Source organism: Capricornis sumatraensis, chromosome 3 (assembly GCF_032405125.1).
Source record: "Capricornis sumatraensis isolate serow.1 chromosome 3, serow.2, whole genome shotgun sequence".
NCBI classification, from domain to species: domain Eukaryota; kingdom Metazoa; phylum Chordata; class Mammalia; order Artiodactyla; family Bovidae; genus Capricornis; species Capricornis sumatraensis.
Window position 1 is genome coordinate 170682608 of NC_091071.1, and position 27938 is coordinate 170710545.

General features: G+C 55.0%; 1 protein-coding gene across 1 annotated transcript; it reads right to left on the reverse strand.

Annotated features, from left to right (window-relative positions):
* Positions 1–2195: 2195 nt before the first annotated feature.
* On the reverse strand, positions 2196–27938 carry ZDHHC18 (zinc finger DHHC-type palmitoyltransferase 18). The gene is made up of 8 exons (XM_068969396.1): positions 27622–27938; positions 23278–23438; positions 9048–9197; positions 7325–7462; positions 7150–7198; positions 6557–6659; positions 5015–5127; positions 2196–4107 (listed from the first exon to the last, which is right to left on the reverse strand). The coding sequence occupies exons 1-8, from the start codon at positions 27936–27938 to the stop codon at positions 3990–3992; spliced, it is 1149 nt and encodes a 382-aa protein (XP_068825497.1). The 3' UTR covers positions 2196–3989.

A 27938-nucleotide genomic window follows, 5' to 3' on the forward strand; every position in this document is an offset into this window, starting at 1 on the left:
GTGCCTCTTTTTAAAAATCTCTAGAATGGCTCTGACCAGTTGACTAGGCTGGCATTGAGGATAAGCCAGATGTTCTCCTGCAGATTCATCATAGGCCCCAGCCCTGGACCCCAAATAAAGGTGGTACCAGACACTCAAAGGTATGGCAAGAAGATGGAGATGTTTATTTTGGTTAAAAAAAGGTACAGGACAATAGACAAGCAGCCACCTACCCCCACCCCGCCATGGGCTCAGCAGATTCCCTAGGCCCGCCTGGTTGCCTTCAGTTCCTCTGAAGAGCTCAGGACTGTCAGCGCTAGCCCAGCCCCTCGGTGCCTGAAGCAAAGGGGGACAGCGTCCTCCTTGCGTCCTACCCGCTGGGTGGGGGGCGGGGGGGGGGGGCGTGGGAACAGTGTTAAACCAGCTGTGCTCAGAACAGTCACCAAACTTGTTCAGCAGCGTCATCAACACTCCAGAAGGCTCCTGAAGAAACCTGCTCGGCTAGACTAGAGCTCTGCCTGATCCTGGGGTGGGCAGGCTGTAAGGCAAGATTCCTAGAGTCTTGACTCCTGACAGATCTAGGGAAGGGGAAGGAAGGTGGAGGAGGGGAGGGCGAGTTTCAGCAGAGTCTGACATCATTGTGCTGACAGCTGCTTTCTGGCCTTCTACACTCTGGCCCTGTGCGCGGAGTGAGAGCGGGAGCAGAGAGGCCAACTCCTGTCTCCTCTGGGGGGTGCTCTAGAGAGAATACGTGTGGGGCAGGCTTGGGGGCAGACCCTGTAGGCACAGACGGTGGCAGACGGGCCACGGGTTAGGCAGGTGGAGGTGCCGGGGGCCTGGTGCCCCCCAGGCCGCTCCTGGAGAGGCAGAGAGCAGCGGTCCTCAGGAGGTCCTTAAGCCCCCGCACACACTGGAGATCCCGGGCAGGACAGCAAAGGAGGAGAAGAGAGAGGGTTAGCGCGATGGGGAGGAGAGAGGAGGCTGGCGGGGAGCAGGGGGTGGCCACAGCACCTGCGTCTTCCCCACAGAAGGGCTGAGGCTCGGGCAGCAGGCAACCAGGCAGAGAGAAAACGGGCAGGTGAGAGAAAAAGCTCAGCAGGACAGAAAGCCAGGACACAAGTTAGTGACCGAGGGCCCCCTTGCGCACCAGGACCCGTGAGAGCAGGCCCCAGCGCCTCAGGGCAGGTACGCCATCCTCTCCCGACCTCACCCTTCACCTCCTGCTCCAGCTGGAGAGCTGCTCTGCGTGAAGCCACTTCCTCCGTGCAGGGTGGGGCGGCTCCTAGCCCTGCGCCCACGCCCCGGCCCTTCCGCTGATGGGGGGTAGTCCTGAGGGCCCTACCACCGCCAGCACACACACTGCACCACACACCAGACAGATGAATGGGCCCCATCGGGGCGGCGAGGCATGCGATGAGGATGGTATGGTGTGTGAGGGGAGCGGGCAGTGCTGCTGGCTGACAGGGGAGATACAGTCTTACCAGCTAACCCTCTGCAAAGAGGCCTGTTAGCTCCCCTCAGGCTGTGCAGGAGATGGCAAAATCCTGACAGGTGTCCTCCTGGGGGAGATACCAGAGAGGTGGGCCAGGGTTACGAGCTGTCTGGTGGGGCCCTGCTGCCCAGGTGGGGGTGGGGGGCCAGGGAGGCTCTGGCTCTCAAACTGGAATCTACTTCTTTACAAACATTTTCTTAGCTAAGCAGCCACTGGAGGTCAGAGTGGAAAGACAGAAAAGAAGAACTTAGGGGTCGCAAGCCCCCAGGGCTGGAGAAAGTAGAGGGCATGGAGAGAGGACAGGATGGCCTTTTCTGCCCTGCCTGCGGGGGCCTAGCTACAGCCCTCTGTGCTCAGCCTCCAGCAAACAGACTCCAGCCAGGAGAGAGCTTCAGGTGGAGCACTGGGCTGCCTGCCCTCTTTCTGTCTACCCAGGCATCACCAACTCGATGGGCATGAGTTTGAGCAGGCTCTGGGAGTTGGTGATGGACAGGGAAGCCTGGCGTGCTGCAGTCCCTGGGGTCGCAAAGAGTCAGACACGATTGAGTGACTGAATTGAACTGAAGAGGAAAGACCAAGTTTGGCTAAAAGAACAGAGAGCTGCCAGTTGGGGTCTCAGCAAAGAAAGAGCAAACAAAAACCAAACCAAAGCAAATCAATTCTTAAAAACAAAAATTTTATTACAAGCAGGAACAAAGAATACTGGCTTAAATAAAAGGCAGGTCGGAGTCCCCTCCTCTAGCCAGCTTCCTCCCCACCCCTCACTCCCACTGCAGCAGAGCCCAGGGCCCTGAGGCTGGGGCGAAGTGGTTTCTCCAGAGGGGACTCTTGGTGGCTGTGACTTCTCAGCTGCCTGTGACCCACCAGGCTCTGGAGCAAGGAAGGACAAGGTGCGGGGACTTCCTATGTCCTTTTCCAAGGGCTTTGGCCCTCTTAGAAGGCCAAGTAGGGGGATGGAGAGACAATTTCCTATCTATTTTGACAAGAAACTGTCGCTCCCAGGAGAGGAGGGCCATCCTCTAAGTTTCTGGCCCAGATTTAGGCCAACCTTCACTTGTTTCAGCCCACCCTGGTCCTTCCTGGAGGGAGGCCCTCAGTTGGCCATGCTCTAGCCCCTGGCGCTGGGTCCCATACTCAGATTCTGGAGGAGGGGGTGTGGTGAGGCAGCCACTCCCACAGCCATTAGCCCATCCAGCTGACCAGGCCCCAGCCTGTCTGGGCAGGCCCAGCTGGAAGCCTGACCTGGGGGCTGGGTGGCCAAGTCCCAGCCACTGTTTGAGGTCCTTGGAGGGGGGCAAGGAGGATAGGCCAGACTGCAGCAGGAGCCCAGGTGTCTCCTGTGACCAATGCACACACTCCCCGTCCCCACGGCTCAGGCCGCTCCTGCTGCTGCCACCACTGGCTGGCACCCAAGGGCGATGGCAGAGAGTGAGGCAACCCAGGGGGTGTGGGAGCCAGCCACATTCGTACAAGAGCACACACACGCGCGCACACACACACTCGCTCACTCACAGCCAGAAGGTCTCTTGTAATAAACTTATTAAAACTAGGGTGCCTTCAGATAATCCTTCACCTGGCACTACAAAGATAGCAATGTGGCTGACTTTTTCTTTTTGTCTTCCATTAAAAAAAATGCTATGTAGAAAAGAGGTCTATAAAATTGTGCAAAATACCCAGCATTAATAAACCCGTTTCAAGTATTGCCAGCATGAGTAAAACCTGCCCATCCCCAGACCTGACCTGGGAGGGAGGTGGTGGGGGGGGCAGGTTGCGCCCTTGGAGAACCCTCCATGGGCAGAGGGGGGCGAGGCTCCCCCTTCCTAGTGTGCTGCCCAGGAATCATGCAGGAGCTGAGGTCTCAGGTGTCTGGCTGGCTGATTTGGCTTCCTCTGATGCAGGCTGCTCTCCCCCACCCACCCCCAACTCTGCCCTCTCTACCTGGAGCCCCAGCTCTAGTCTACTGGCTGACTCCATACAAAAACAAAAACGGAAGAAAGAACAACAGCTCTCCCAGAAGGAAGGAAGGGGCCCAGACGCCCAAGCAGCCCCCAGAGGCATCCTCTCCGACAGCCTGCTGTCCGGAGCCGACTTCTCCTCAGTCTGGCTTCACCCCCCTCGGACCCCGGCTTAGCAGGGCCCAGCAGCTCCCCCACCCGGGAGGCGTCACACTCAGTCCACAGCCTCACTCACACAGGGCACGGCTGGGCAGAGGCTTGGCGTGGTCCGCTGGGCCTCAGGGGCCCTGGCCTCTCTCTCCTGTTAATCCTGCCACTGATCAGCTGGGGGAACTTGGGGCCCCCGGCCGTGTGAGCCTGGTCTGGGGAGCAGAGGGCACAGCCATGGCACAGTGCGGGGAAAGCCACGCAGGGTGGGAAATAAATACGAAAAGACTCAAGCAGTCTTGGGCGGCTCTGCTTCCCTTCGGGTGGAATGGGGAGGAGGTCCTGGCAGGTGTGAAGGGTGGCAGGTGAGTGCGGAGGGGCAGACAGGCCAGCAGGTGGCAAGTACTGAGCCCGGTTCATGGGTGGCTTCCTACCATGCTGGCATCAGGCTTGGCTCCGCAGGCTGGCTCGTCGCTTCTGACGGGCGAGGGCAACACGGTGTCGGACTGCACAAATCCCCTCCGGTCAATCAGGCTTCCAAAAGACAAGGTCGGGGGACACATGAGGGCCCTGCCTGACACCACAGCTCCAGGCCGGGGCCTGGACAGCTGGGTCCATCTCCCAGACGAGGCAAGACCCAGCCCTAGAACGGCTGCTCCAGTTGGTGGCTCAAGACCCTTCCTTTCTGGAAGGGCCTTCTCTGTACTCTGGACACCTGGCTTTGGGCCACAGAATTTACCCACTATTAATTCAAACTGCCTGGCTTTCTGTCGGGCTCCCAAGCTGCAGGTGAGAAGAGCAAGGACGAAAGGGCATTGGGAGATGCCGCAGTTCCTACTGTCCTTTCCCCAGGGGCGGGATGGGCGACAGGCAGACGGGATATTGGGCGGGAGGAGGTGGGGAAGATGTGAGGAAATCTTACCCCACCCCCAACCCGCCCCCAGGGCTTCCAATTGAACTCCCGATCTGGACATTTGGCGCCCCCTAGTGTCCGGACAGATGGGGCGTTTCCCCGCAGAGCGGAGCCACCAGGAGGGAGAGGCGGCTCCACCCAGTCCAGCCATCAGCACCGGACAGCAGAGTCCCTTAAGGCAGACACAACATTCATTGTGGTTATCCCTGGGGAGTAAGATTACATGTGATAGCTACTACTCTTTCTGATATTTTGTACTTAATTTTTTTCTACAATGAGCACACAGTATTACAAATTACAACCCTACTGAATTCCTTTCTGTGACAAGTGCCCTGAAAGCACACAGCAGGGGATGATGGACAGAGGGCATCTTTGGTGTGGAGAGATCAGTGATTCCAGAACCTCTTTGAGAGGAGTAGACTCACAGAGCCACCCCACCCCACTCCACACACACACACTGGCCAGGCCAGGCCCTGTGACCCACACACCGCACCACCCACCCCCCCCACCCCCCGCCCCCCGGCTTACCTGGGAGGTAGGGGGCCACACAGCACAGCACAGCAGTTGGTGATGACACTTTTATGGCTGTAGGGGTTGACAGAGGCCTCGCCGCCCCTCTTGTTGGACCACGAGCCTTTGATCTGCAAGCAGGAAGGAGCTCTGAGTCAGGTACCTCCCTTCATTTCCCCTGTTCTAGAGGCTGGAGAAGACCAGCAAATTCTGAAACCAATTCTAGCCTATTGCAGGGAATGTGCCTTTACCCTTTAGTCGTTCTGTGAGAATGTGGAGGACCGCTGGGTGTTGGGGAGGCACCCAGAAGAGGAGGCAGAAGTCAGAGCAGAGCCAGAGAGACGCCTCCGGAGGAAGCTTTCGCGGTGCATCCTTCCTTCTCTTGCCAGCCACGCAGGAAGGAGGCTGGTGCAAGCGCCCAGGGCTCAGGCTGACCTGGCTGTGAACTCTGGTTCTCCCAGACTTGCTTGTGACCCCGGACAGAGCACCGTTTCTGAGTCTCAGTTCTCATTTGAAAACCAGGGAACTCTAGCAATGCTGGCGGAGCATGAGATGAAACCCTGCCCCTCTCTAGCTCCACAGAGACCAGCAGTGAAGGAGACCGGCTTGACTGCACCGTGGAGTCTTCCAAATGTATCTGGCCATGATGCCCTTTTTGGCTTAACCCCTAGTGATATCCTGCAGAAACAGCCCCCAGGAAATCACCTCGGGGGAGGCTGGCTGATGCCATCTCTGCTCTGTACCAATCACCCAGCATGTGATACCCTGTCATGCCTGTTAAGTTCTTCTCTCCAAATGACAGGCTGAGGTCAAGGAACGTATTTTCTGTTGGTCCATGGGCCTCTGAGCAATATTAGATGCTGGCCCTGGGACAGATGCTCTCATTTGCTTTTTTGTTGTTTGGAAGGATGGGAGGGGAGGGGTCAGATCTGGCCCAGGGATCAGCACATAGTGGGCGCTCCAACAGACAAGGTTTGTTGGTAGAGATCTACAAGGCAGCAGGTGGAGTGGGGAGGCTGATGGAGCTTCAGGCTTCTCTCTTGACCGCCCCCCTCACTAAGGATGCCTCAGAGAGCCCCAGGAATCCCTGAGAACAGTGGAATTGCTGCTGTCTCCAAGGACAGCGTGGTGGGCCTGAGCTTCCGAGTGCAACCCTGGCTCTGTCCCTTTACAGCTGGTGACCTGGGGCAAGTCACTCAGCCATCAAATGAAGAAAAAGCGTCTCTGTTCCTCTGCCTCAGAGGCGAAAGGACCCAAAGAGATGATGGAAACTGCAAGAACTCTGGAAATGGTAATGAGCCGGCCAAATATAAGGACAGCAATGGGGTCAGTGCTGGTCTGATGGGGTTAGGGAGAAAGCAACCTTGGGGACCTGCCCAGGGTCTCCCAGAGCCCAGCCCTGAGCCCTGGAAGGAGATGCTGGGCTACCTTGTCTGTCTGCCCGCATCTGCCCAGAAGTTTGGGGGTCAGGGCTGCACTGTGGCTGCCCAAGCTCCTTCAGCCCTGCCCCCATCCCAGGATCTGGCCCAGGGGTAAGCTGCTGCTCCAGCCTTTACTCACGTCTTCATTAGTTGTCAGGTTGGAGGCGACGAGGTAAGTGTGAAACCCTGAGAGGCCCAGGATGGACCAGATGGAGAAGAAGCAGATCACCAACTCCAGCACGGTGAGCAGCGCAGTCAAGGACCCACACGGGGACCAGGGCTGGGAGCCTCCCTCACTAGCCTTTCTCACCCATCCCTCTGTGCAGCTACTGCCCCAGAAGGGAGGTAAGTTTGTAACCACCTATAATCTCAGCAGATCCCCTCCTGGGCCACAAAGAGGGTTCAGGAGCACCCAGAGGACAGGACAAGCCCAGGGTCATGGACAGAAGAGGGAACTGAGGGTTTCAGACACCAGAGCTACGGACAGGGCACAGTCCAGACAGCTGGGTGTCTAAGGGGGCTCCTGGGAGTTCTTGGCAATTCTGGCCCCACAACAGCCCATTCAGAATGGGCTCTAGCCTGGGGGTGAACAGGAGCAGCCGGCACGCTGGATTCCAGAGGACAAACAGCAGCTGTATCCCACTGCCCTGTTCACAGGATGTGGTGTGGGGGCCTGCCTCAGCGAAGGGGCCTCGGGTCCCACCAGGGCTCCCCCTTGCTGACAAAGGATATCTCGCTGGTGTCTCCTTCAGAGTGGAGAGGAAGTTGCTTCCCTGAGAGCCTGGGGAGGAAGAGACAGGAGAGGGCGCGGCTCAGGGACGGTGGCCAGGGCCCCTTGAGCTGGCTGTGCTTGCCCCCGGGCCTCCCGCTCAGCCCCGGCCCACCCGCACCATCACCCCCAACTCACGCAGCGTCAGGTGGGTGACCACGCAAGCGAAGATGAAGGCCGTCAGGAAGGAGAGGGAGAGGATGAATGCGTAGAAGAAGCGGTAGTTCCGTTTCCCCACGCAGTTGCCCACCCAGGGGCAGTGATGGTCGAACCGCTCTGGAAGGGCCAGGGAGGCAGGTCAGCGCTGGGGCTTTAGCGGCCTCCCGCCACAGTGGGGTTGACCCCACCCCCTGGCTCTGTTCACATGCGACTCTCAGTTCCTCGACACTCCTGGCCTCTGGTCCTTCACCCGCCAGTTCCTGTGTCTTGGCTGCGAGGCCACATCCTTGAGAAAGTTCTCCTTCAACCTCAGAGGAGAGTGAGGCCCCTGTTATTTGCCCCACTGCCCTGGAAACTTGTCCTTTGCAGCACTTTGCCTACATGGGCTTATATGTTTATTTACAATTAGCAGGTTGGCTTGTAACCCCTTCCCAAGTGGCGTAGTGGTAAAGAATTGCCTGCCAACGCAAGAGATGCGGGTTCGATCTCTGGGTCGAAGATCCCCTGGAGTAGGAACTGGCAACCAACAGTATACTTGCCTGGAAAATTCCATGGACAGAGGAGCCTGGCGGGCTACAGTGTGTGGGGTTGCAAGGAGTCGGACGCGACTGAACACGATAAATGCAAACTGTAACCCCTGCTCCCTGGCTGAACCCCAGGGCCTGGCAGAGTCTGGTATGAAGAAGACCCACAGAAAGGACTTGCTGCCTACGATCCTGGCCCCTTGGCAACAACCAATGAGCCCTGCTCCCTAGCTCTAGAATAGAGGACCGAAGAGGGGCGGGCCCGCTAGGTAACTTGTGGAGAAGCGGCACTGGAGGCCTAGTCAGAGGGCTGAGCTCACACCAGCACTGTGTCCCAGGGGTGGGGTCATGCCCAGGCAGGTGAAGAAAGTCCCCTGTGGGAATGTGGGTCACAAGCCTGATGCAGGCCTACACCGGGCCAGCGCCCTTCACAGAGGGTGGGTGGGGTGGATTCTCAGGGAGGAACGACACCCACTGAGTCACTCACTTCGAGGCCTGCCGTTCGGGTGCTTCCCCCGCTCCCCAGCTCAGGGAGTGCTGAGCTAGCGTCATGAGCTCACCGCCCTGGGGACCGTGCACAGTCACCAAGGCTCAGCTCACCTGGGTCCTCTCGCAGAGCCGCTCCCTTACAACACCCTCCCAGAGGCGGCACACCCTGGGTCCCTGTCTGAGCTGCTGGGCCTCCATAGAGCAGTGAGAGGGGAGGAGACAGTCTCTGGCTTCCCAGCAACCACGGCAGTCGTGGGTCAGGAGCTTAGCTTCCAATCCCAGCTCTGCCCTCTCCACCTCACTGGCATGAACTCCTTGGTTCCCAGATTCCCGTCAGTCCGAACCCCAGGGCTTTCAGCAGAGCTGGTCCTGGGCCACATGTCTAGAATGGCATGCCCCAGACTCTGGACCCTGGACCTGCTGAGGACCAAGCCAAGGGCTGGGAGGAGGGTCAGGGCGTCTCTGTGTCCACTTTAGAGCTGGGGGAGGAATCCACCCATCCCGGGCCGAAGCCGCGACACCACTGGTCACATTCAGGGCCCCTCCCTGCAGCCCCTCCTCAGTCAGAGCAAATCTGAGGGAACCAGACTTCCTGCCCAGACGCCCCCGCCCCCCACAAGCGACTCCCGGTCTCCAGGGCTCCACCCCTCTCGGACTGCCCGCACCCCCCTCTGCTGCCGCCCACTCACCCACACAGTTGTCGCAGACACTGCAGTGCGAGGTCCGGGGCGGCCGGAACATCTTACAGGTGAAGCAGTACTTCAGCTTCACCACCTGCCCGTTGATCGTCACCTCCCGCGTCCGAGGGGGCGGCCGGTACGTGGAACCGCCTGTGTTGTCTGAGAAGGGAGGAGAGCCAGATGGGGCATGGCCAAGCCCTGTCCGGGGGAGGGGGGAGCCAGTGCCGCCCGGCCAGGACGAGAGAAGCTTCAGGGAAGCTGCTTTGGGGGGACAAACATTAGGGCAAGATGGCTGCCGAGGGCATCGAAAGCTGTGACCACCCAGCGAGACTTGCTGTCAAGCACTGTGGAGAAGCTTCACAGGCCACTTCAGGAAGGGCTTTCAGGGAGGGAGACCTGGGAAGGCTTAGTGAGCTTTATCTGCATCTAAACATCTTAGTGAGCTTTATTTGCATCCTTATAGTCTGACCCACCAGGGACTGTAAAGACTCCACCTGCAATGCAGGAGACCGGGGTTCGATCCCTGGGTCAGGAAGATGTCCTGGAGAAGGGAATGGCAACCCGCTCCAGTATTCTTGCCTGGAGAATCCCACGGACAGAGGAGCCTGGCGGGCTACAGTCCATGGGGTCGCAAAGAGTCGGACATGACTGAGCAGCTAACACTTTCACTTTCTTTCACACAAGCCCAGATCTAAGTTCTGGTTTCCAGGAGGGACAGAGGACACAGTGAGAGCAGCGCTGAGGAAGCAATGAGATGCAGAATGTGTGGCGTCTGCAAGCCACTGCCCTGTGGCGCGAACGTCAGTGCCACACTGTGTTTCAACTCTGCTTCAGTTAAAAGAGAATTTTTTAAAAGTCAGTGTCGCTTACGAAAGGAGAAGGGAGATGCTTCTAAATTTAAAAAGGTTTAAGAGGTAGAAACCAGTGCAATGCTTGATCCTAGAATGTAGCCTGTTTTCAAAAACAAAACAAAACAGGGGCATCCCTCGGTGGCTCAGCGGTAAAGAATCCACCTGCCAGTGCAGGAGACACAAGCCCCGACCCCGGGAGATCCCACACGCCTCGCAGCAACAAAGCCCGTGAGCCACGACTACTGAGCCTGTGCTCTAGAGCCTGGGAGCCGCACCACTGAAGCCTGTGGGCCCGAGAGCCTGTGCTCAGCAGCAGGAGGAGCCACGGCAATGAGATGCAGCCCAGCCAGGGTAGCCCCTGCTCCCTGAGGCTCGAGAAAAGCCTGCGCAGTGATGCAGACCCAGCGCAGCCAAAAAATACATCCATGAAAGTATTAAAAACAAGCCAGCACAGCAACGAAAGGCATGTGGGGGCAAGGGGGTACGAATGACTATAGATTAAAAATCTGGGAACCGTTAGTTTTCCTAGATGGGATAATGGAATTGTCATTATGGACTAGGGTATCCTTAAACCTTGGAGATACATGTTGAAGCATTTATGGGGTAAGTGTATATTTCACTATGTGTATAATTTACCGTGAAATGGTTTAACATGACATATATGTTTGTGTGACACATATGACACACTAGTATTTAATCTAGATGGTGAATTTATACAAATTTGTTATACTAATTCTTCCCACTTTTCGGAAAGTTTGAAATTTTTCATAATAAAAATTTTAAGAGAAAAAGAAATGTGGAGATATATGATATTCATGGACTGGCAGATTCAGTATTAGAAAACAATTTATTCTCTCCAAATTAATTTTTAGATTCAACATAATCCCAGTTGGGGTTTTTGTGTGTATGTGTGGAAATCAACAAACTCATTCTAAAATTCATATAGAAATCAAAGGGCCAGGAATAGCCAAGGCACTCTTGAAGAACAAAGCCAGATCTTATACAGCAAGACATTAACACTTATGATAAAGCTTTAGTACTTAAGACAGCTGGGTTTGGGTAAAAGGGTAGAAATGCTGACCAGTGAAACAGAACAGACTGCAGAAACAGGCCTAACATGTATATGATCATGTGATTCAGGACAAAGGCAACATCAAAGGGCCAAAGAGGAAGATGGTCTCTTCCTGATGAAACCATGCTGGATCCACTGGATACACAAATGGGGGGAAAATGTGACTGTTAGAAGGGCTTCCCAGGAGGTGTAGTAGTAAAGAATCTGCCTGCAATGTGGGAGACGCAGGTTGGATCCCTGGATCAGGAAGATCCCCAGAAGAAGGGAATGGCTACCCACTCCAGTATTCTTGCCTGGAAGATTCCACAGGCAGAGGAGCCTAGCAGGCTACAGTCCACGGGGTCACAAAGAGCTGGACGTGACTGAGCACGCACATTACTGTAACCCTGCCTCCCACTTAATACAAACTCAATTCCAGATGGACTACGGTGCTCAATACAAACCGTTTTGGATTAAAAAAAAGAAAAAGAAAAACAGAACAGCTTCATGACTCTGGAGTAGACAAAGACTTCTTAAATAAGACACAAAGGAACTGATCATAAAAGAACAATTCGATAAACAGCATTTTACCACAATTAAGAACTTCTGTCCATCTAAAGAGATTATTGAGAATGAAAATGTGACCTTCGGAGTAGTAGAAGATATGTGCAGTATGTTTATCTGACAAAGGACAAAGGATGTGTATCCAGAGTCTATAAAGAAGCCCTATGAGTCAGTAAGAAAAAAATCAAGACAGCTGAATCTGAATGCGGACGAAAGATTCAAACAGGCATTTCATAAAAGAAGCTGTTCAAATGGCTAATAGACACATGAAAAAGTGCTCATACTCATTAGTCATCAGAGAAATGCAAATTAAAACCACAATATGCTACCAGTACATATGCACCAGAATGGCGAACGTGAAAAAAAAAATTATCTCAAGTGTTGGCAAAAACGTACAGCAACTCAAAATCTCATCTGACCACTTTAGACAACAGTTCTGCACTAACGACTAAAGCTCAGCATGTGCAGCCCAGCAGTCCCACTCAGAGGTGTTTTCCCAGCAGAAATGCACATGAGTTGACGTGCACCAAAGCCAAGTGCAAGACTGTTCTTAGCGACAATTCTCAAAATAGCCAAAATCTGGAACGACCCATCAATAGTGGAATAGAGAAAAAAACTGTAGTATATTCATACAATGGCATTCTCTACAGCAGTGAGAATGAATGACCCTTAATTATACACAACAGTATGAATGAATCTCACAAATGCGTAAGTGCACAAAATGTTCACAAACAGGTAAAAGTAATCTATGGTGTTAAAAGCCAGGATCATGGCGGGGGGGAAGGGTGACAGAGATTGGAAAGGGGAACAAGGCGGGGCTCCACCACTGTTTCTTGGTCTGGGGGTGCTAATTACATGTGTGTGTTCCAATTGTGAACCCTCAACAAACAGAACACTTATGAGTTGTACACTTTTGGCAAGCCCGTTATACTTCAGTAAAAGCCTAAGAAAAAGGAAAAAGAAAACAGAAAGTAACTTGTCCAAAGTCACATGGTGGGTCTGCTGGCAGAACAGGGTGCTGAACCTAGATCAAAACCCACAGAGCTACCCAGGGAGCCTCCTGGTGCCCCAGGCCAGGAGGACCAGTGTTCCCCAGAGCAGCGGCTCCTCCCCAGCTGGAATTCTGCATCCCAGGGGCGCCTGGGAACCCAGCCCTTGGCTATGCTTCCAGCCATCACTTCCACGGGACTGACTCCCTGATAATATCTCTACTTTGGCCACTTGCTCCCAGTGACTACTTACTGAGTGCCTACCATGTGCCAGGCACTATTCTAGGCGCTTGGCATGTATCAATGAACCAGATTCGTGTCTCACATTCTTAGCTACCAAAGAGACTTTTGCTAGGCTGTCTCTCCACCACCTCAACTGTGGTGTGTTTAAAGTGGAACTAAGCATCTCTTCCTTAGTAATGGCAGTATGGCCAAGGCAGGGGGTTTGAGGCAAAGAGACATACTCTGAAACTCAGTTTTGCCACAGGCTGTGTGTGAGCCTGCAGTCAAATGAATTTTTCTCAGTTTTCTCATCTGTAAAATGGGAATAACAGGGAGGATGAGACATGAATTCTAGCTGCACGTCTTACTAGCCGGGTTTCTTCTGATGATGCCATTTGCGAGATGTGTGACAAGGCGGATCATTTAACCTCTCTGCCTCTGTTTCCTTGATCACTGAAAGGGAGTAAGGGTACTTACCCCATAGGGCTATTGTGAGGATTAAACGAGTTAATGCGCGTGAAGAAGCACAAAGCAAATGTTTAAGAAGTGTACACTGGGGGACATCCTTGGTGGTTCAGTGGTTAGGAATCCACCCTGCAATGCAAGGGACACAGGTGCATCCCTGGTCGGGGAACTAGATCCCAAATGCCGCAGAGCAACGGAGCCTGCGCGCCACAACTGCTGAGCCTGCACGCCACCGGCTAGAGAGTCGGTGCACCACAGTGAAAGATCTCACACGATAGAACAAAGGTCCCACATACTGCAACTAAGACCCCATCCAGCCAAATAAAAATGAATTTAAAAAAAAATGTGTGCACTGTTATTATCAGCTCAGAGAACTACGGAGAGAAAGAAGGGAATGAGAACAGGTCACTGAGTGCTATTGTGTGCTAAGCGCTTTGCATATATTCTCTTCAACATCTCAGGAGGGGAAGTTATCATCTTAATCTCCAGGCTACCATTTAGGAGCCTTTCCCTGGTGAGGCTAGTGAATTGCCTAAGGCCACACGGTGACAGAATCACGATGTGAATCCAAGTTCCCGAAGCTTGGGCTTGAGGTCTTTTTGTAAATTTGCAATTGCCACAATGAGTGTTATTCTTCCCTGCCCGGTTCCTTATGTCTCCTGATGGTGCAATCCAAGGGCCGAAAGGCACCTCGAAGAGCATGTAACATGGCCCCCAGCAGACACCCGATGCTGCTGCTCCCACTCCTTCAGCTTACAATGAGAAAAGAGGCCCAGAGAGGTTATGGGATTCGTCCAAGGTCCCACAGCCAGTGAGTGACTGAGCCAGGGGAACCCAGTCTGGAGTTCCCCGGGCAGACCCTTTCTTCTTCATCCGGGCCTGGTCAGTCACTAGGTCTGGTCAAGTTCTTTCTTGATCACCCATCCCTCTCCACTCCCACCCCCCATCCCAGCCCAGGCCCGTATTGCCGAATAGCACCCCTGAAAGACTCCTGCTTCCAATCCCGTTGCCTTTTAACCTGCCCTGCACACACCATCACATTCCCCTAAATAACCCCTTTCAAGTCACGTCCCAGCTCAGAAACCGTTCACTGGCTTCCCCTAAAAAAAAACAGGATAAAGGTAAACTTCTCATCCTGATATCAGGGCCCTCCATAGTTGGGTTCAATCTCCGATTCTAGCTTTGCTCCCGCCACTCTGCCCTGGCTTCCTGCCCTCCATGCCCCAGCTGGGCCGCCCTTCTCTCTGCTCGCCAGGACTCACCGGGCCTCAGCAGCAGCCTCTCTGACCACAGGAGCCTCACACATAGCACAGAACATGCTCTTGACTCCGTGCTGAGTTGTGACAGGACTGCTGTGTGTGTACACTGTCTCCCCAGCTGGACACCACGTCGCTTGAGAGCAGAGACAGCGGGACCAACAGGCACCTGGAGCCTAGGACCTGTGAGGCAGCAGGCAAGGCGGAGAGACACAGGCGGGCCTGGAGCTTACGCCCTGACCCTCCCACGTAGGAGCTGCTGCCCTCTGGGAAGCTGCTTAATCTCTGTGAACCCGCACCTGTCAAAGCAGACAAATGACGACGACCACCTTGAAGAGTGGAAAGGATCAGAGAGAGTACAGGTCAAGGAACTGGCGCTCAGCGAGTCCGTATGTGTGTGCTCAGACCCTTTGCGACTCCATGGACTGTAGCCCGCCAGGCTCCTCTGTCCATGGGATTTCCCAGGCAAGAATATTGGAGTGGGTTGCCATTTCCTACTCCAGGGGATCTTCCTGATCCAGGGATCGAACCTGCGTCTGCTGCATTGGCAGGCAGATTCTTTACCACTGCACCACCTGGGAAGCCCTGGTGAGTACTTACAACTAGCTGTTTTCATGAGGGGCAGCAAGAACGTTCCACCTACCACACAACTGCACTCATTTCACATGCTAGCAAGGTCATGAACAAAATCCTCCAAGCTAGGCTTCAACAGTATGTGAACTGAGAACTTCCAGATGTACAAGCCAGATTTAGAAAAGGCAGAGGAACCAGAGATCAAATTGCCAACATCCGTTGGATCACAGAAGAAGCAAGAGAATTTCAGAAAAATACCTACTTCTGCTTCATTGACTACACTAAAGCTTTTGACTGTGTGGATGACAGTCAAACAAACTGGAAAATTCTTAAAGAGATGGGAATACCAGACCACCTTACCTACCTCCTGAGAAATCTGTGTGCAGGTCGAGAAGTAACAGTTAGACATGGAACAACAGACTGGTTCAAAATTGGGAATGGATTGCGTCAAGGCTGTATATTATCACCCTGTTTATTTAACTTATATGCAGAGTACATCATGTGAAATGCTGGGTTGGATGAAGCACAAGCTGGAATCAAGATTGCCAGTAGAAATATCAATTATCTCATATATGCATATGACACTACCCTCATGGCAGAAAGCAAGGAGGAACTGAAGAGCCTCTTGATGAAAGTGAAAGAGGAGAATGAAAAAGCTGGTTTAAAACTCAACATTCAAAAAACGAAGATCATGGCATTCGGTCCCATCACTTCATGGCAAATAGATGGGGAAACAATGGAAACAGTGACAGACTACTTTCTTGGGCTCCAAAATCACTGCGGACAGTGACTGTGGCCATGAAATTAAAAGACACTTGGTCCTTGGAAGAAAAGCTATGACAAACCTAGACAGGGTATTAAAAAGCAGAGATATTATAACACGGTGTGCTGCAGTCCATGGGATCACAAACAGTCAGACACGACTGAGCAACTGAATAGTAATAACAAGTAAGGCACAGGACCTGGAGTCTAAAACGTTGGGTTTGAACCTTGGTTTTGCTAGTCACTTGCTACTTTAGGAAGTGCCTTCACCTCTCTGAGCCTGTTTCCTCATCCATAAAATGGAGACAAGACTGTCTCACTCTCACAGAGCCATGGTGAGGGCTGAGTGAGAGGCTGGGAGGGCAGCCCTGAGCACAGCACTGGGTTCACAGGAGCCTCATTCCTGACAAACAGCTCAGGCTGTGACACGTAGGGTATAGAACTCCCCAGCTCCTCCCAAAGCTGTTGGTGCTGCTGCAAACTCAACCATAATCCTGTTCCTCAGGCCCTAGGTCCCAGTACCTGCCCCTCCCCACTGGTGTCTCCCAGACTTGGATACAGGCTTTGGAGCCAGACAGGCATGTGGATACGATTCTTGGCCCAGACGCTTACTAGCTGTGTGATGTGTGTCAAGTTGCTTAACCTCTCTGTGCCCTCATCTGCTGCAAAAGAAAATGGGCCATAATCGAATCCACCTCCTGGCGCTATTAGGAGATCAGGCAAGAATTCATCAAGTGGGTTTAGCAAAGTGTCAAGCAGCTGGCAAGAGCCTAATAAATACTAGCCATTACTACTACTGGTGTTGTTTCTATGGAACAGTATATTCCAAACAACTGATTTATGAAGACACTTGACAACACAACCCAGCTGTGAGTGAAGAACAGCCACAGATCCTCTTCAGGGACCAAGAGAAAAGTTACTGGACCCCTCACTGGATTCCCAGAGCCCCTCCCAGGGCAGATGGGTGCCCACACCTCTCCCCAGGGCAGGACGAGAACTCCTGCCTGTATGCTCTGGCCTCCAGCAGCCAGGCCTCCTCCTCCCTAGAACTCTGAGAAAAAGGAAGTAAGACTCTGTGTACCCAGCGTCTTCAGGCTGCTGGGAGCTGAAGGTGGAGAAGAGGAAAAAGGGCCACACTGGTACAAGGGTGCCACCAGCTGCAGGGTCCTAGACGGGGCAAAGGAGGCCTTGTGGGCATGCTGCTACACAGCTGAGTCCCATGTGGGGTAGGGGAAGACGAGCAACTGTTTGCTTTTTCTCAGGCCAGACAGTGCTGACCAATAACTGCCCCGGAGTTGGCCTCAGGATCTTCCTCAACCCCATTCCTCCTGGCACCCATCACCAGTGGTAACTTGTTAGTGATCCGAGCCAAGGCCTCTAACCATGCCAACCACGAGGCTCAAGCCTCTTCACTTTCAGCAGAGGAAAACTACTTTCAAAGCGAGTGGACATTCCCTGTTTCACTTGTACCCAAACACCCTGGGCTGGGACGTGTGCCCGAGTTTTATCCACTTCATTCCAACAGTACAAGGTGGGGCTGAAATTAGAACCCTGTCCTCCAGGGCATTCATTTGTCCCACAGAGCCTTACTTCCTCTTTCTCAGAGTTCTAGGGAGGAGGAGGCCTGGCTGCTGGAGGCCAGAGCATACAGGCAGGAGTTCTCGTCCTGCCCTGGGGAGAGGTGTGGGCACCCATCTGCCCTGGGAGGGGCTCTGGGAATCCAGTGAGGGGTCCAGTAACTTTTCTCTTGGTCCCTGAAGAGGATCTGTGGCTGTTCTTCACTCACAGCTGGGTTGTGTTGTCAAGTGTCTTCATAAATCAGTTGTTTGGAATATACTGTTCCATAGAAACAACACCAGTAATAGACACAAGCATCTCTGATGTCAAGTTACTGTACAAGGCTAAGGAAATAGGGCTAAGTACACAGAGGTGAGTCAAATGTGGTTGCTTTGTTACTCAGTGCAGAAAACAGTCGTTGCAGAAATGAATGAAGAAGCAGTAATGAGGGAGGCTGTCTCTGCCCTGCGGGAATCTAAGATCTCCTCCAGGGCTCTGTCTGGTGCAGGCTCTGCCCCAAGAAGAAAAAAGGCATCCCCGGGCGGGAAACTAAAGCCCCACCCCCGGACGTGGTAATGAGTGGGAGGCTCCTTCTTGGACTGGGAGAAGGAAATGGATCTTCTATACCTTTCTCTTGACCAGGGGGCCTGCTCTAAGTCTCTTCACCCCAACCTCAGCCCCACAGACACGCAGCCCCAGTTCTGCAGAGTGAGCCTGAATGGCTGGGGCTGAACCAAAACCCCGTGGCTGGCAGGGAGGCTCCTGGGGCTGGCCATGAGCTACTGAGGAGGTGTTAGGAGGGGAGACCTAGCACCTCTACTCGCCCTGCTGGGCCCCGATGCTGCCTTCCCATTGCCCCAGCTGCGGTGGAAACAGCTGTGGGTGCCCAGCTCCCAGGCTTGACGTCAGCCAGGGCGGCCAGGCTGTGGGCACCGAGGTTGTTGCAATCTCCGCCTGAACATCTCTGTTCCTGCTAGAGGTTTATGGAGCTCCTGCCACAGGCAGGCTTCCTGGCAGGCCTAGGGATACAGGAAGAGCTTGGCCTGGGGGGCAGAGTGAGCAGCAGCTGCGGATAATTACAGAGTCAGCGCAGGAGGCACTGAGTCAAGTACGGTGACTCTGGGACCAGTGTGACCTTATTGTGAAACCTGGCCTGCCCCCTCGTTAGCCTGTGATTTGGAGGAAGTTGCTCAACCTCCCTGAGCCTCAGCCTCCTCACTGGGTGATGGCAATATTGACCTTGTCACATGATGATGCCAGTGAGAGATGGAAAGATGAGACCCAGGGATGGCCAATCAACGCTGTTACCAGTGTCTGCACTCAACACCAGGAGAAGACAGACTGGAATACATGGGGCGGGGGGCAAGAGGCAGCATTCAAGAAAGCAATGAGAGGGACTTCCTTGGTGGTCCAGTGGCTGAGAATCCACCAGGCAATGCAGGGGATGCAGGTTCGATCCCTGGGTGGGGAACTAAGATCCCCCATGTTGCAACTATGAGCTCGTAAGCCTCAGTGAAAAGATCCCAATAGGGGCAACAGAGATTCTGCGTGCCACAACCTAGACCTGGCGCAAATCCACAAATAAATTTAAAAATAAACACTGAAAAGAAAAGAGAGCAAGACGGGATGAGGAAGCTGCACTGGATGGGAAACTGGGAAAGAGTGAGACCTCAGGCTCATGCGGTTGGGGGCAGAACACGGCAGCAGAGGGGACCCCGAGAGCCAAGGCAGGAGAGTGCAGTGTGGCGGGGAGCGGGGAGTGGAAGGAGGTGAGGAGGGAAGGGTGGCCCCAAGCCCACCTTGATTCTGAAGGCCAGTGTGCCTCAGGGGCGAACTTTCAGAAAGGTGGGAGACGGGTGTCTCCAGGTCATGACAGTAAGCCGCACTGAATTGTATGATGAGAAAAGGCACTCCCAGTTTCAATTCTCTTTCACGCCTTGACTCCACCAGGGCAAGCTCACAGCCTCTCAGCTCACAGGCCTCAAAGTAATTGCTTTCCACAGGCAACTGTAACCACCAAGGATTCTGAAACACTGTTACGCTTTTGTCCTTATGATAATCTTCTACTTGGAGCAAGTGGCTTCTGCTAACAGGGGTGATACACATTTTCCCATGGAAAAATACATTTAAAACAAGCTATTTACAGGAAAAATCTAAAGAAAGGAGGGTACCAAGGTGAGATGCTGAAAGGACAAAAACCACTCAGGTTGTACGTCAATGGCCGATCTTCAGGAATGGGGCTGAGCACTGGGGGCGGCCCACGTTCTGAGCTAGGGGCGGGGGGCCGGGTCTAACGTGGGTCTTGGAGAGAAGACTGTGACCAAAGGAAGAGCGGCCGGTGGAGCACTGACCAGCCGGGTGGACAATGAGCTGTCTTCCCCGGGGCAGTGGGCTTCAGAAGGACCCCCATGGGAGACATCCTGGAGACAGACAGGATGTGGTTTGTGACCTGCCGTGTGGCGGCGGAGAGAGAGACGGCTTGTTTCTGTCGTGTGAGCTGTAACCGTGACTAGGGGAGTGTCTGCCACCCAGATTCGGGTGTTTCCATGACCTCCCGTCACACCAGGGGCTTTCAGGGGCAATGCTGCCGCCTCCTACACCTTCTCCAGGTGCCCAGAGCCTGCAGGTGGTCCAGATGCCGGTCTCACCAGCTGTCAACTCAGGGGCTCAGACCAGGGTGGCCCACCAGCCCTGTCGGCCTGAGCCTCTGGGGTTTCCCCAGACGTCTACCGCTAAAACAGGGACCGTCCTGGGCAAACTGTGAGGTGCTGGCCACCCCACCCCAGACGGTCCTTAGGGGGTGGGAGCCCTCGAACCAGATCCTGTGGGGCTGGAATTGCTGTCTATGGGGCCAAAGCGAGAGGGTCACACTGTCTGCATGGGTGCAGGCCCCCAGTGACCAGCTCATGTTTATATAAACAACATCACCTGCCTCAGAGTCAGCCCCCAACCTTCTCGAAAAGCTCAGGGACAGCGTGGGCCACGACCTGCTGGTCTCTCCACAGCTCTGGGTGCTGCTGTGGCCACCACCTTCTCCACGACCACCGCTATAGAGACAGCTAGTGGGAATTTGCTGTATGACTCAGGGAGCTCAAACTGGGCTCTGTAATAACCTAGAGAGGAGGGAGGGAGACTCCAGAGGGAGCGGACACAGCTTCACCGGTGGTTAATGCATGTTGATGTATGACAGAAATCAAACCCATGTTGCAAGGCAATCCTCAATCGATAAAAAGTAAATAAACATTTTGTAAAAAGGCTCAGTGACGTTAGTCCTTTATAAGAAAATATGTTTCACCTTGAGGAGAAGCCTCCAGCTCAAGTTCAGAATTCAAAGGCCCCAAAGATGCTACTTTCCAGGCTAGGTAACTGTTCTCAAAGGGATGTTTCCAACCCAGATGCTCAGGTGTCCACAAGACTGTCTCCACCCCTGCTCCAAATTATCCAAAGCACTCGTGTCCAGCTAACACTGCCTGCTCAGCATCCACACCGGCCCCTTTGTCCCACTGTCCTCTCCTCGGGCCCCACTGACACAGGGGGCTCCCCTCACACACCTTCCTGTTCTTGAAGCCCACTCACACTGCAGGGTTTGGCTCAGGGCACCTCTCCAGGAAGCCTCCCTGAAAGCTCTCAGCAGAAGACACCCCTGGTTCCTTCTATCCTCTTCCAAAGCCCGATCTCACCTGTGGCGGCCAGATGGGGCTTCCCCCGGGGACTGAGCGAGCCTGGAGACCCCCAGAGGGAGGATTCACATCAGATTCACACCCCCACTCCCCACCCCCACCTCCGTGCCTCCTCTCCCGGCAGTCAGGAGTCAGCATACAGAACTGACACATGAATGGCCAAACCGAGGACATCTATTGGGAGACATTCTAACCGTCTTTCCACCGGTCACTGAAGGAAGCAAGGAGGGCCTCACAGAGGCTGGTGCACTCAGCCCCCACGTGCAGACAAAGTGGACAACACACTCACCACCCAGGAAAGACTGCTGGGCTTGCCTGACGAGTCTGTAACGACCCAGGGCCAAGCCGGAAGGACGAGGCGCTCTGGGAAGCTACTACAAAGGCACGGCCCCACTGGGGTCACACAGGGTTCCCAGACACTTGAACTGAGCCCGAAGAAGAAACAGCATGTGGCCTTGGAAGGCCAGGACGTGTCCCGGCCGCGATCCCAGAGGAGAAAAAACACAGGGTTTGGGAGCTGAGGCTCCGGGGTCGTGGGACCCCCTGCCTCAGTTTCCACAGCAGCACAGCCAGCCTCATAGCTGTAAGGATCTACAGTAATAAAGGATGGGACTCGCTCAGCACAGTCAGGCTCTCCCCAAACCTGGGGATTATTCGGGTCAGTACGACCCAAACAGCTCACAGGGAGGCCGGAGGGTGCCAGGCAGCCAGGCCTCTGTGGCCCAGGCTGAGTCAGACATTAATCCGGCCTCATTAGCCCCAACCTGGAGGGAGGAGAAACAGGGCTGCCCACGACCAGCTGCCAGGTCAGACCTGGGACACTGGAACGGCGGACACCAGGAGGCTGAGTGGCAAGCAGCCCAGGGGTGCAAGAAGGAAGGAAGGAAGCTGGATGCAGGCCGAGGAAAAAGGCAACCGAGGGTGTGGCTGAGGACAGGCCAGGGCAGTGGAAGGAGACAAAGAACAGATAGGCGTGGGCGAGCATGCCCCCTGAGCCGCTCCAGAGCTTCAGTGGACCGGCTTCCAGGGCAGATGCCGCAGGGCTCTGCCCGTCTCGGGGTTGCCAGGGCTCTCCAGGGGCAGCTGGGCGTTTATTCAAAGTCTGTCTGAGAGTCACCCTGTTAGGGGAAGGAGCCAACCACGGACCGGAAACCCCCGAGGTGTGCAACCATCCACGTCACTGCTCAGCAGGAAGCAGCCAGGGTGGAGCAGGCTGAGATTAAGGCCCTGGCTGCAGCGGTGCCCGGCCACCTGGGGGGCAACCTGTGCAGCAGCTCCGGGAGGCCAAGGGCCACCTGGGTGCTGCTGGCACAGGTCCTCTGTGGCCATGCTGGCCTTCCTGCTGTCCCTCAAACACACCAGTCTGCTCACCGCTCCCAGCTTTTGCTTTTACTGTGTCCAGGCCACACGTGACTGCTCATCTCAAGTGCCACCTCCTCCCGAGGGCCGGCCTGACCATCTCATCTAGACCAGCCCACTCCCCACCCCAGTGAGCTCTCCCCAGACAGCGGCGGCGGCTCAACCCCTCATCTCTGCGGGTGCTTGTGTCTTTGCTCGGGTATCAGCTCCTTCACAAGGCCTTCCGCCCCCCTGTTTATAATTGTACACCCTCCCCCAGCTCTCACCCTGCCTCCCCAAGCTTCCTTCTCTGCGTCGCAGCCTAGATATTTGTTAACTGTCTTTCTCCTTCCACTGGAATGTCAGCTCCAAGAAGACAGGGATTATCATTGGATTTGTTTGCTACTGTATCTAGAAAAGGTGCCTGGCACGTAGTAGGGGCTCAGTAAATGTTTGATGACTGAATGAATAAGTGTGTATGAATTTTTAAGAGCAGGGGTTCTGGTTAGAGTGCCTAGGGTCCTATTCGGGCTCTTCCACTTACTGTGTGACTTGTGACCATTTACTTAACTTCCAAAAGACCCAAGGTAGTCAATCAGTAAAAGGAGAATAACAACAGTACCTATCTCACGGGATTACTGCGGGATTAAACAAGATCATGCATATAAAGAGGCGAACACAGAGCCCGGCCTCCTGTAAGTAGTCAGGACTGTCCGGCTGTCAACACCAGCCCTCCCATGCAGGTATTTCTTGGTTATCCGCTCACTTGCTTATCCTCTGTGGCTTGCACTCTAGCATCAGCTCCAGCTGGCCCTGCTTGCCCCCGGACCCCCAGTGCCTAGCACACTGTGGGAAGAGAAAATCAGGCCTCCTCTCAAATCAAGGAAGGCGCAGTTTGCAGACACAGCCGCAGCTGGAGCAGGAGCCTCACCGATCTGTTTCTCCAGGGCAGCTGCCTCACAGACTGTGGCCCGGGGCAGGATTCCGGGGTCGGTGAAACTTGTCTGCAGCAGGCAGCTCATGACGAAGAAAAACAGGATGGCAGCAATGATGGGGATGGCGAGGGTCAGGTGGCGGGCCAAAAAGGGACAGCTGGAAAAAGAGAGGGAGAGAGATGTGAGCAGATACCCCGGGGGCTGCTGGGGCACAGGGTTGCAGCTCCAGGCAGGCGCTGTCATCCCAGCAAACACCACCATAGTCCTGAACGGATGCAGAGGTACAGCCCCTGGGTGAGTGCGGCCACACGCCTTTACGTCCTTCTGCCCTGCCCTCCCGTGCCTAGAGCAGACATCACTAATTGATCCTTGCACTTTCTCCCTGAGCACCTGGCAGACGTGACCAATAGGTCCTGGCACTCAACCCCTGCGCTTGGCTGCAACCTCCGAATCCTTCTACACACAGAGCTCAGGCAGCCGCCACCAATGAACTGGACGTCACTTGGGATGACTCATCCATGACGATGTTCACTCATTTATTTGGTCACTCCACATGTGTTTACTGAGGCTCAAGCAGTAAAGAATCCACCTTCAATGCAGGAGACGGGAGTTCAATTCCTGGGTCGGGAAGACCCCCTGGAGAAGGAAATGGCAACCCACTCCAGTGTTCTTGCCTGGGAAATCCCATGGACTGAGAAGCCTGGTGGGCTACAGTCCACGGGGTCGCAAAGAGTTAGACACGACTGAGTGACTAACACAACAAATCCAGTCTTAAAGGCAATACTTTAACAAGCAGCAGGGATAATGGCTGCTTGTGAGGAAGACAAGAGTCCCCCTGCTCCTTCAGTGAGGCTTAGTCTAGTGGGGAAAACAGATACGTAAACAAAGAATTGCCACACAGGGCGTTGCTTGTATAATGGGGAAGAGAGAAGCAGCGGGACAGTTAGGAAAGACTGGCTGGAGGAGACAGCCTGAGCCAGAACCTGGATGAGTCGGGCCCGCCAGCTAGAGGGGGGCTGAGGGAAGAGCTACTGCCACTGTCACCCAGAGACCGGCATCCCTGCTCGGTTCCATCAGGCCCCCTGGCCCCGGTGACCCAGCAGCCCGCGCACGGGTCTAATGCTAAGGCCCACCCATAATATCAACCACCGTCCTGCGTGGCCTTCCCTCCCAGAGCCAGAGTGGCCCCTGGCGGGGTGGGAAACTATCTGGGGATGACTGGCCGCTGGGAGTCCTGAGTCAGCCCAGGTTCCAGGAGCCGGCGAAGCAGCAGGAACAAACCTGTGGGTTATCTGCACACTGTTTCTGGAGCCTCTGCTGTCAGAGGGTCTGGCCTCCAGAGAGGCCCTTCCCTTGAGGAGCAGAGACTGCCAAAACCAAGGGCTCCCAGGGGGCCACGTGCTGCTCCAACACATCAGTGGTCCCCGGGCCTGAGCCTCAAACAGAGCTGGGCCCTCCGTGTCACCCACGTGACAACTCAAAAAAGTTCATGTACAACTAGACTTCTTGGGAGACGGAGAAGACCTGAAGTCTGAGACTCGCAGAGCCCTCAGAGACAGCAAGTCCTGGCCGCCTGGTTTTACTAAGGGAGGACCCCAAAGCCCATAGGCAGATCCCAAGTCACCCGGCCAGGCTCCCAGCAAACGCTCTGTCCACTTCATTCAACAAATACATGTAAATAAAGTAAAAATAATAATTAAAAAAAACACACAAATACATGCATTTTCTATTGTACTGTAAAACAGTTACTGTATCGAGTGCCTACTACATACCAAGCCCTGTTCTTGGCACTGTGGGTACAACAGTGAGAATAAATTCCTATTCTCATAGAGGCAAGAAGCTAACAAAAAGCATAAGTACCGTATGTCAGATGGAGGTAAGTGTTTTGGAGAATAAGTCAGGGCAGAGGTGACAGGAGGCTGGGGTGCAGCTGCCTCTATTATAGGGATGGTCAGGGAAGGGCAGGAGAAAGTGTGGGAGGGAGCCAGGTGGCTCTCTAAAGGAAGAATATCCCAAACCACGCAAAGGCCCTGAGGTCGGAGCGCACACGGAGGCCACCGTGCCTGGGAGGGAGGGCACAGGGGACAGTGGGAGGAGACGGGGACAGGGAGGAAGCCATCACCAGGGCTCCAGCTCTTATCTAGAGAGCCACGGGATATTCAGATCTACCCCAATCCAAGGCCAAGTGAGCTCTGGGCCCGAACCCAAACCTTCTTGCCAACGCCACCAGCCCAGGTGAGGAGGAGCAGAGACAAAGAGGAGATGCTCTACCAGCCCTCCTGGAACCCAGAAGTCCTCGCTGCCCCTCCCTCTCTGGGGACAAGCCTGGCACCCATGAAGATATCCCCTCAGCCCAGAGGAAGTCCTGCTTCTGTAAGGACCAGATCCCACACTACAGGGTCACAGGGCCCAGCCTGAGCAAGCACCACTTCCTCCTGCCTCAGCTAGGGCCCTGGCTGGGAGGGCCTGGTAGAGCCCGAGGGAGGCTGGAAAAGGCACTTTCAAAAGACCCACATGGGCCGGCCCAAGGAGGTGGATCTGAAACTCAGCCCAGGGGCCGTGCTGGGGACTGGGGGAGCTTCCCCAGAGCTTCTGCTTGCTCATTATTCCAGAACTTTTTAATCCACCCTGAGTCAGAAAGGCAAGCTGAAAGGGAGAAGCTAATTTGTAAAAAGTCCTCACCTTGCTTCAAGGGGAAGCCCAAGGTTGCAGAAACAGGACCTGGCAGCTGGAAAGGGTACCTGGGGGCCCCTGTCTTTGTGGCAGCCTGACCTTGGCCCTTGGGAAGGGTTTTCTGGTGATGACAAGTAATAGCAGCCGCCAGCTCTAAACACCTATTACCAGCTAAAAGCTTACAGGCCTAGATTCATGTCATCTCATGACACCCTGAGGGAGTGGGTAATGTCATAAATCCCGCTTTATAGATACGGAAACCTGGGGTCTGAGAAGCAAAGTGACGCCCTGAAGTCACTCACTTAATGCCTGGTGGAGCTGAGATCTGAACCCGCTCTGCGGGCTGCAGAGATGGTGTTCCCGACCACCTGGGTAACTGAGGAAGACCACAAAGAAGGATGGGCAGCAGAAGACGGAGAGGCGGGACTCAGGCAGTGCGAGCGTGTGCGCATGCAAGGAAATCAGGGAGCAGGTGGCTCGAGCTGGAGATCAAGGGTGCAGTGGAAAACTTCTGATACAAAGATGTGACCTGGTAAAGGGACACGCGTCCCTTCCTCCATCCCTAAAACGGAGAATCTGTGTGGGCCAGTCCTGGGTCACTGGGGACATGAAGAGGTCAAACGGCCACGGAGACAAATATGACCTGTCACACAGAAATACTTCAGACTCGTGAAAAATAACAAGGCGCTACAGCTGTTCCTGCCATGGAACCAGCCAGAAGGTGCTCTGGAGTGTTAGGAAGAGAAAGAAAGCCAGGAAGTCAGGAGGTGGGGGCAGGGGCCTGGGAGATGTCTGGGGGGACCACAGGAGGAGAGGGAAGAGCAGAAAGCTTTGGAGAAAATGAGGAAGGTGCTGAAGGGGAAAGGGGCAGTCTGAAAGGCCCAAAGGTGAGGGTCTAGGGTGAGAACCACTGAGAGGAAAGTGAGGGGATCGGGTCTGAGAGCAGAGAGATGATCAGGGGACCCTGGAGGGAATAGGGAAGATGGCTGGGGAAACTGGATGTGAGCGTATATAGCCAGAGGCCAAGGAAGACATTCAGAAGTCGTCTGGAATGGATACAGAGATAAGATGCCTGGAGGGGTCAGAAAGAAGCTGGTGCCAAGAGACAGTCCAGAGGCTAGGATAGGAGCTGCAGAGGCCTGGGGCAGCTTATGAGAAGGCAGAAAGGATGGGCGTCCTGGGGAGACACGGGGAGGGCGGTGTTCCTGGCCAGAAGCTGGCAAAGGCAGAGTGCCAGGGAAGGAGGGGGTACTAAGGGAGCGGCAAGGATGAGGCGGCTGGCAGGGACGGACAGGACCAGCGTAGATGGTGATCCACATGGGCACGGGGGAGATGCCGAGTCTGGGAGGGTTGGGGGGGACCAGGAAGGCCAGATGGGGGATAAGCAAGCAGACCGGAGAGGCCTGAGGGCAGACTCTGAGAGGCACAGGGAAGATGCCGGCCAAGGAGGAGCTGGGAAAGGAGGGTGCCTGGCAGGTGCTGCAGAGGGTGGAGAGTCGGGGAGGTGGAAGAGGAGACGGGGTGCCCGGCAGGCGACCAGAGGAGCTGGAGTGTCCATCAAGACCTGGGGAAGGCAAGGTGAGCGGCGGAGTGCAACGGGGACCGGAGGGAACGGGGCGCCTAGCGGGGCGGGGACGGGGAGGGTCGGGGGGCGCCGCGGAACTCACTCGAAGACGAAGAAGAGGACGGTGGTGGTGAGGATGAGCAGCAGCGTGAGTGCGAAGACGCCGCCGTGGCCGGCCAGCATGAGGCGGCCGCCGCAGTAGAAGCGGTTGCGGCCCGGGAACACCTCCCACTTGCGCCGCGGGCGGCGGCCGAGGCTCCCGCTGCCGCTGCCGCTGCTGCTCCAGCGCGGCGCGGCGGCGGGCGGCGGGGGCCCGGGGCCCGGGCCGGGGGGCGCGGCGGGGCCGGGGCGGCGCGCCCCGGGGGAGGCGGGCGGCGGGGCGGCCCCGGGGCTGATCTGCTGGTACTCGCAGTCCTTCAT

Excerpts from the sequence above, each read along its gene's own strand:
- ZDHHC18 (XM_068969396.1), bottom strand. The coding sequence starts at position 27,938 with ATGAAGGACTGCGAGTACCAGCAGATCAGCCCCGGGGCCGCCCCGCCG. Across the intron at positions 7,199-7,324 it reads GGTCACCCACCTGACGCTGC|GCTCTCAGGGAAGCAACTTC; the intron begins GTGAGTTGGGGG and ends CTTCCTCCCCAG. Across the intron at positions 5,128-6,556 it reads ACCTGACAACTAATGAAGAC|ATCAAAGGCTCGTGGTCCAA; the intron begins GTGAGTAAAGGC and ends TCCTGCTTGCAG.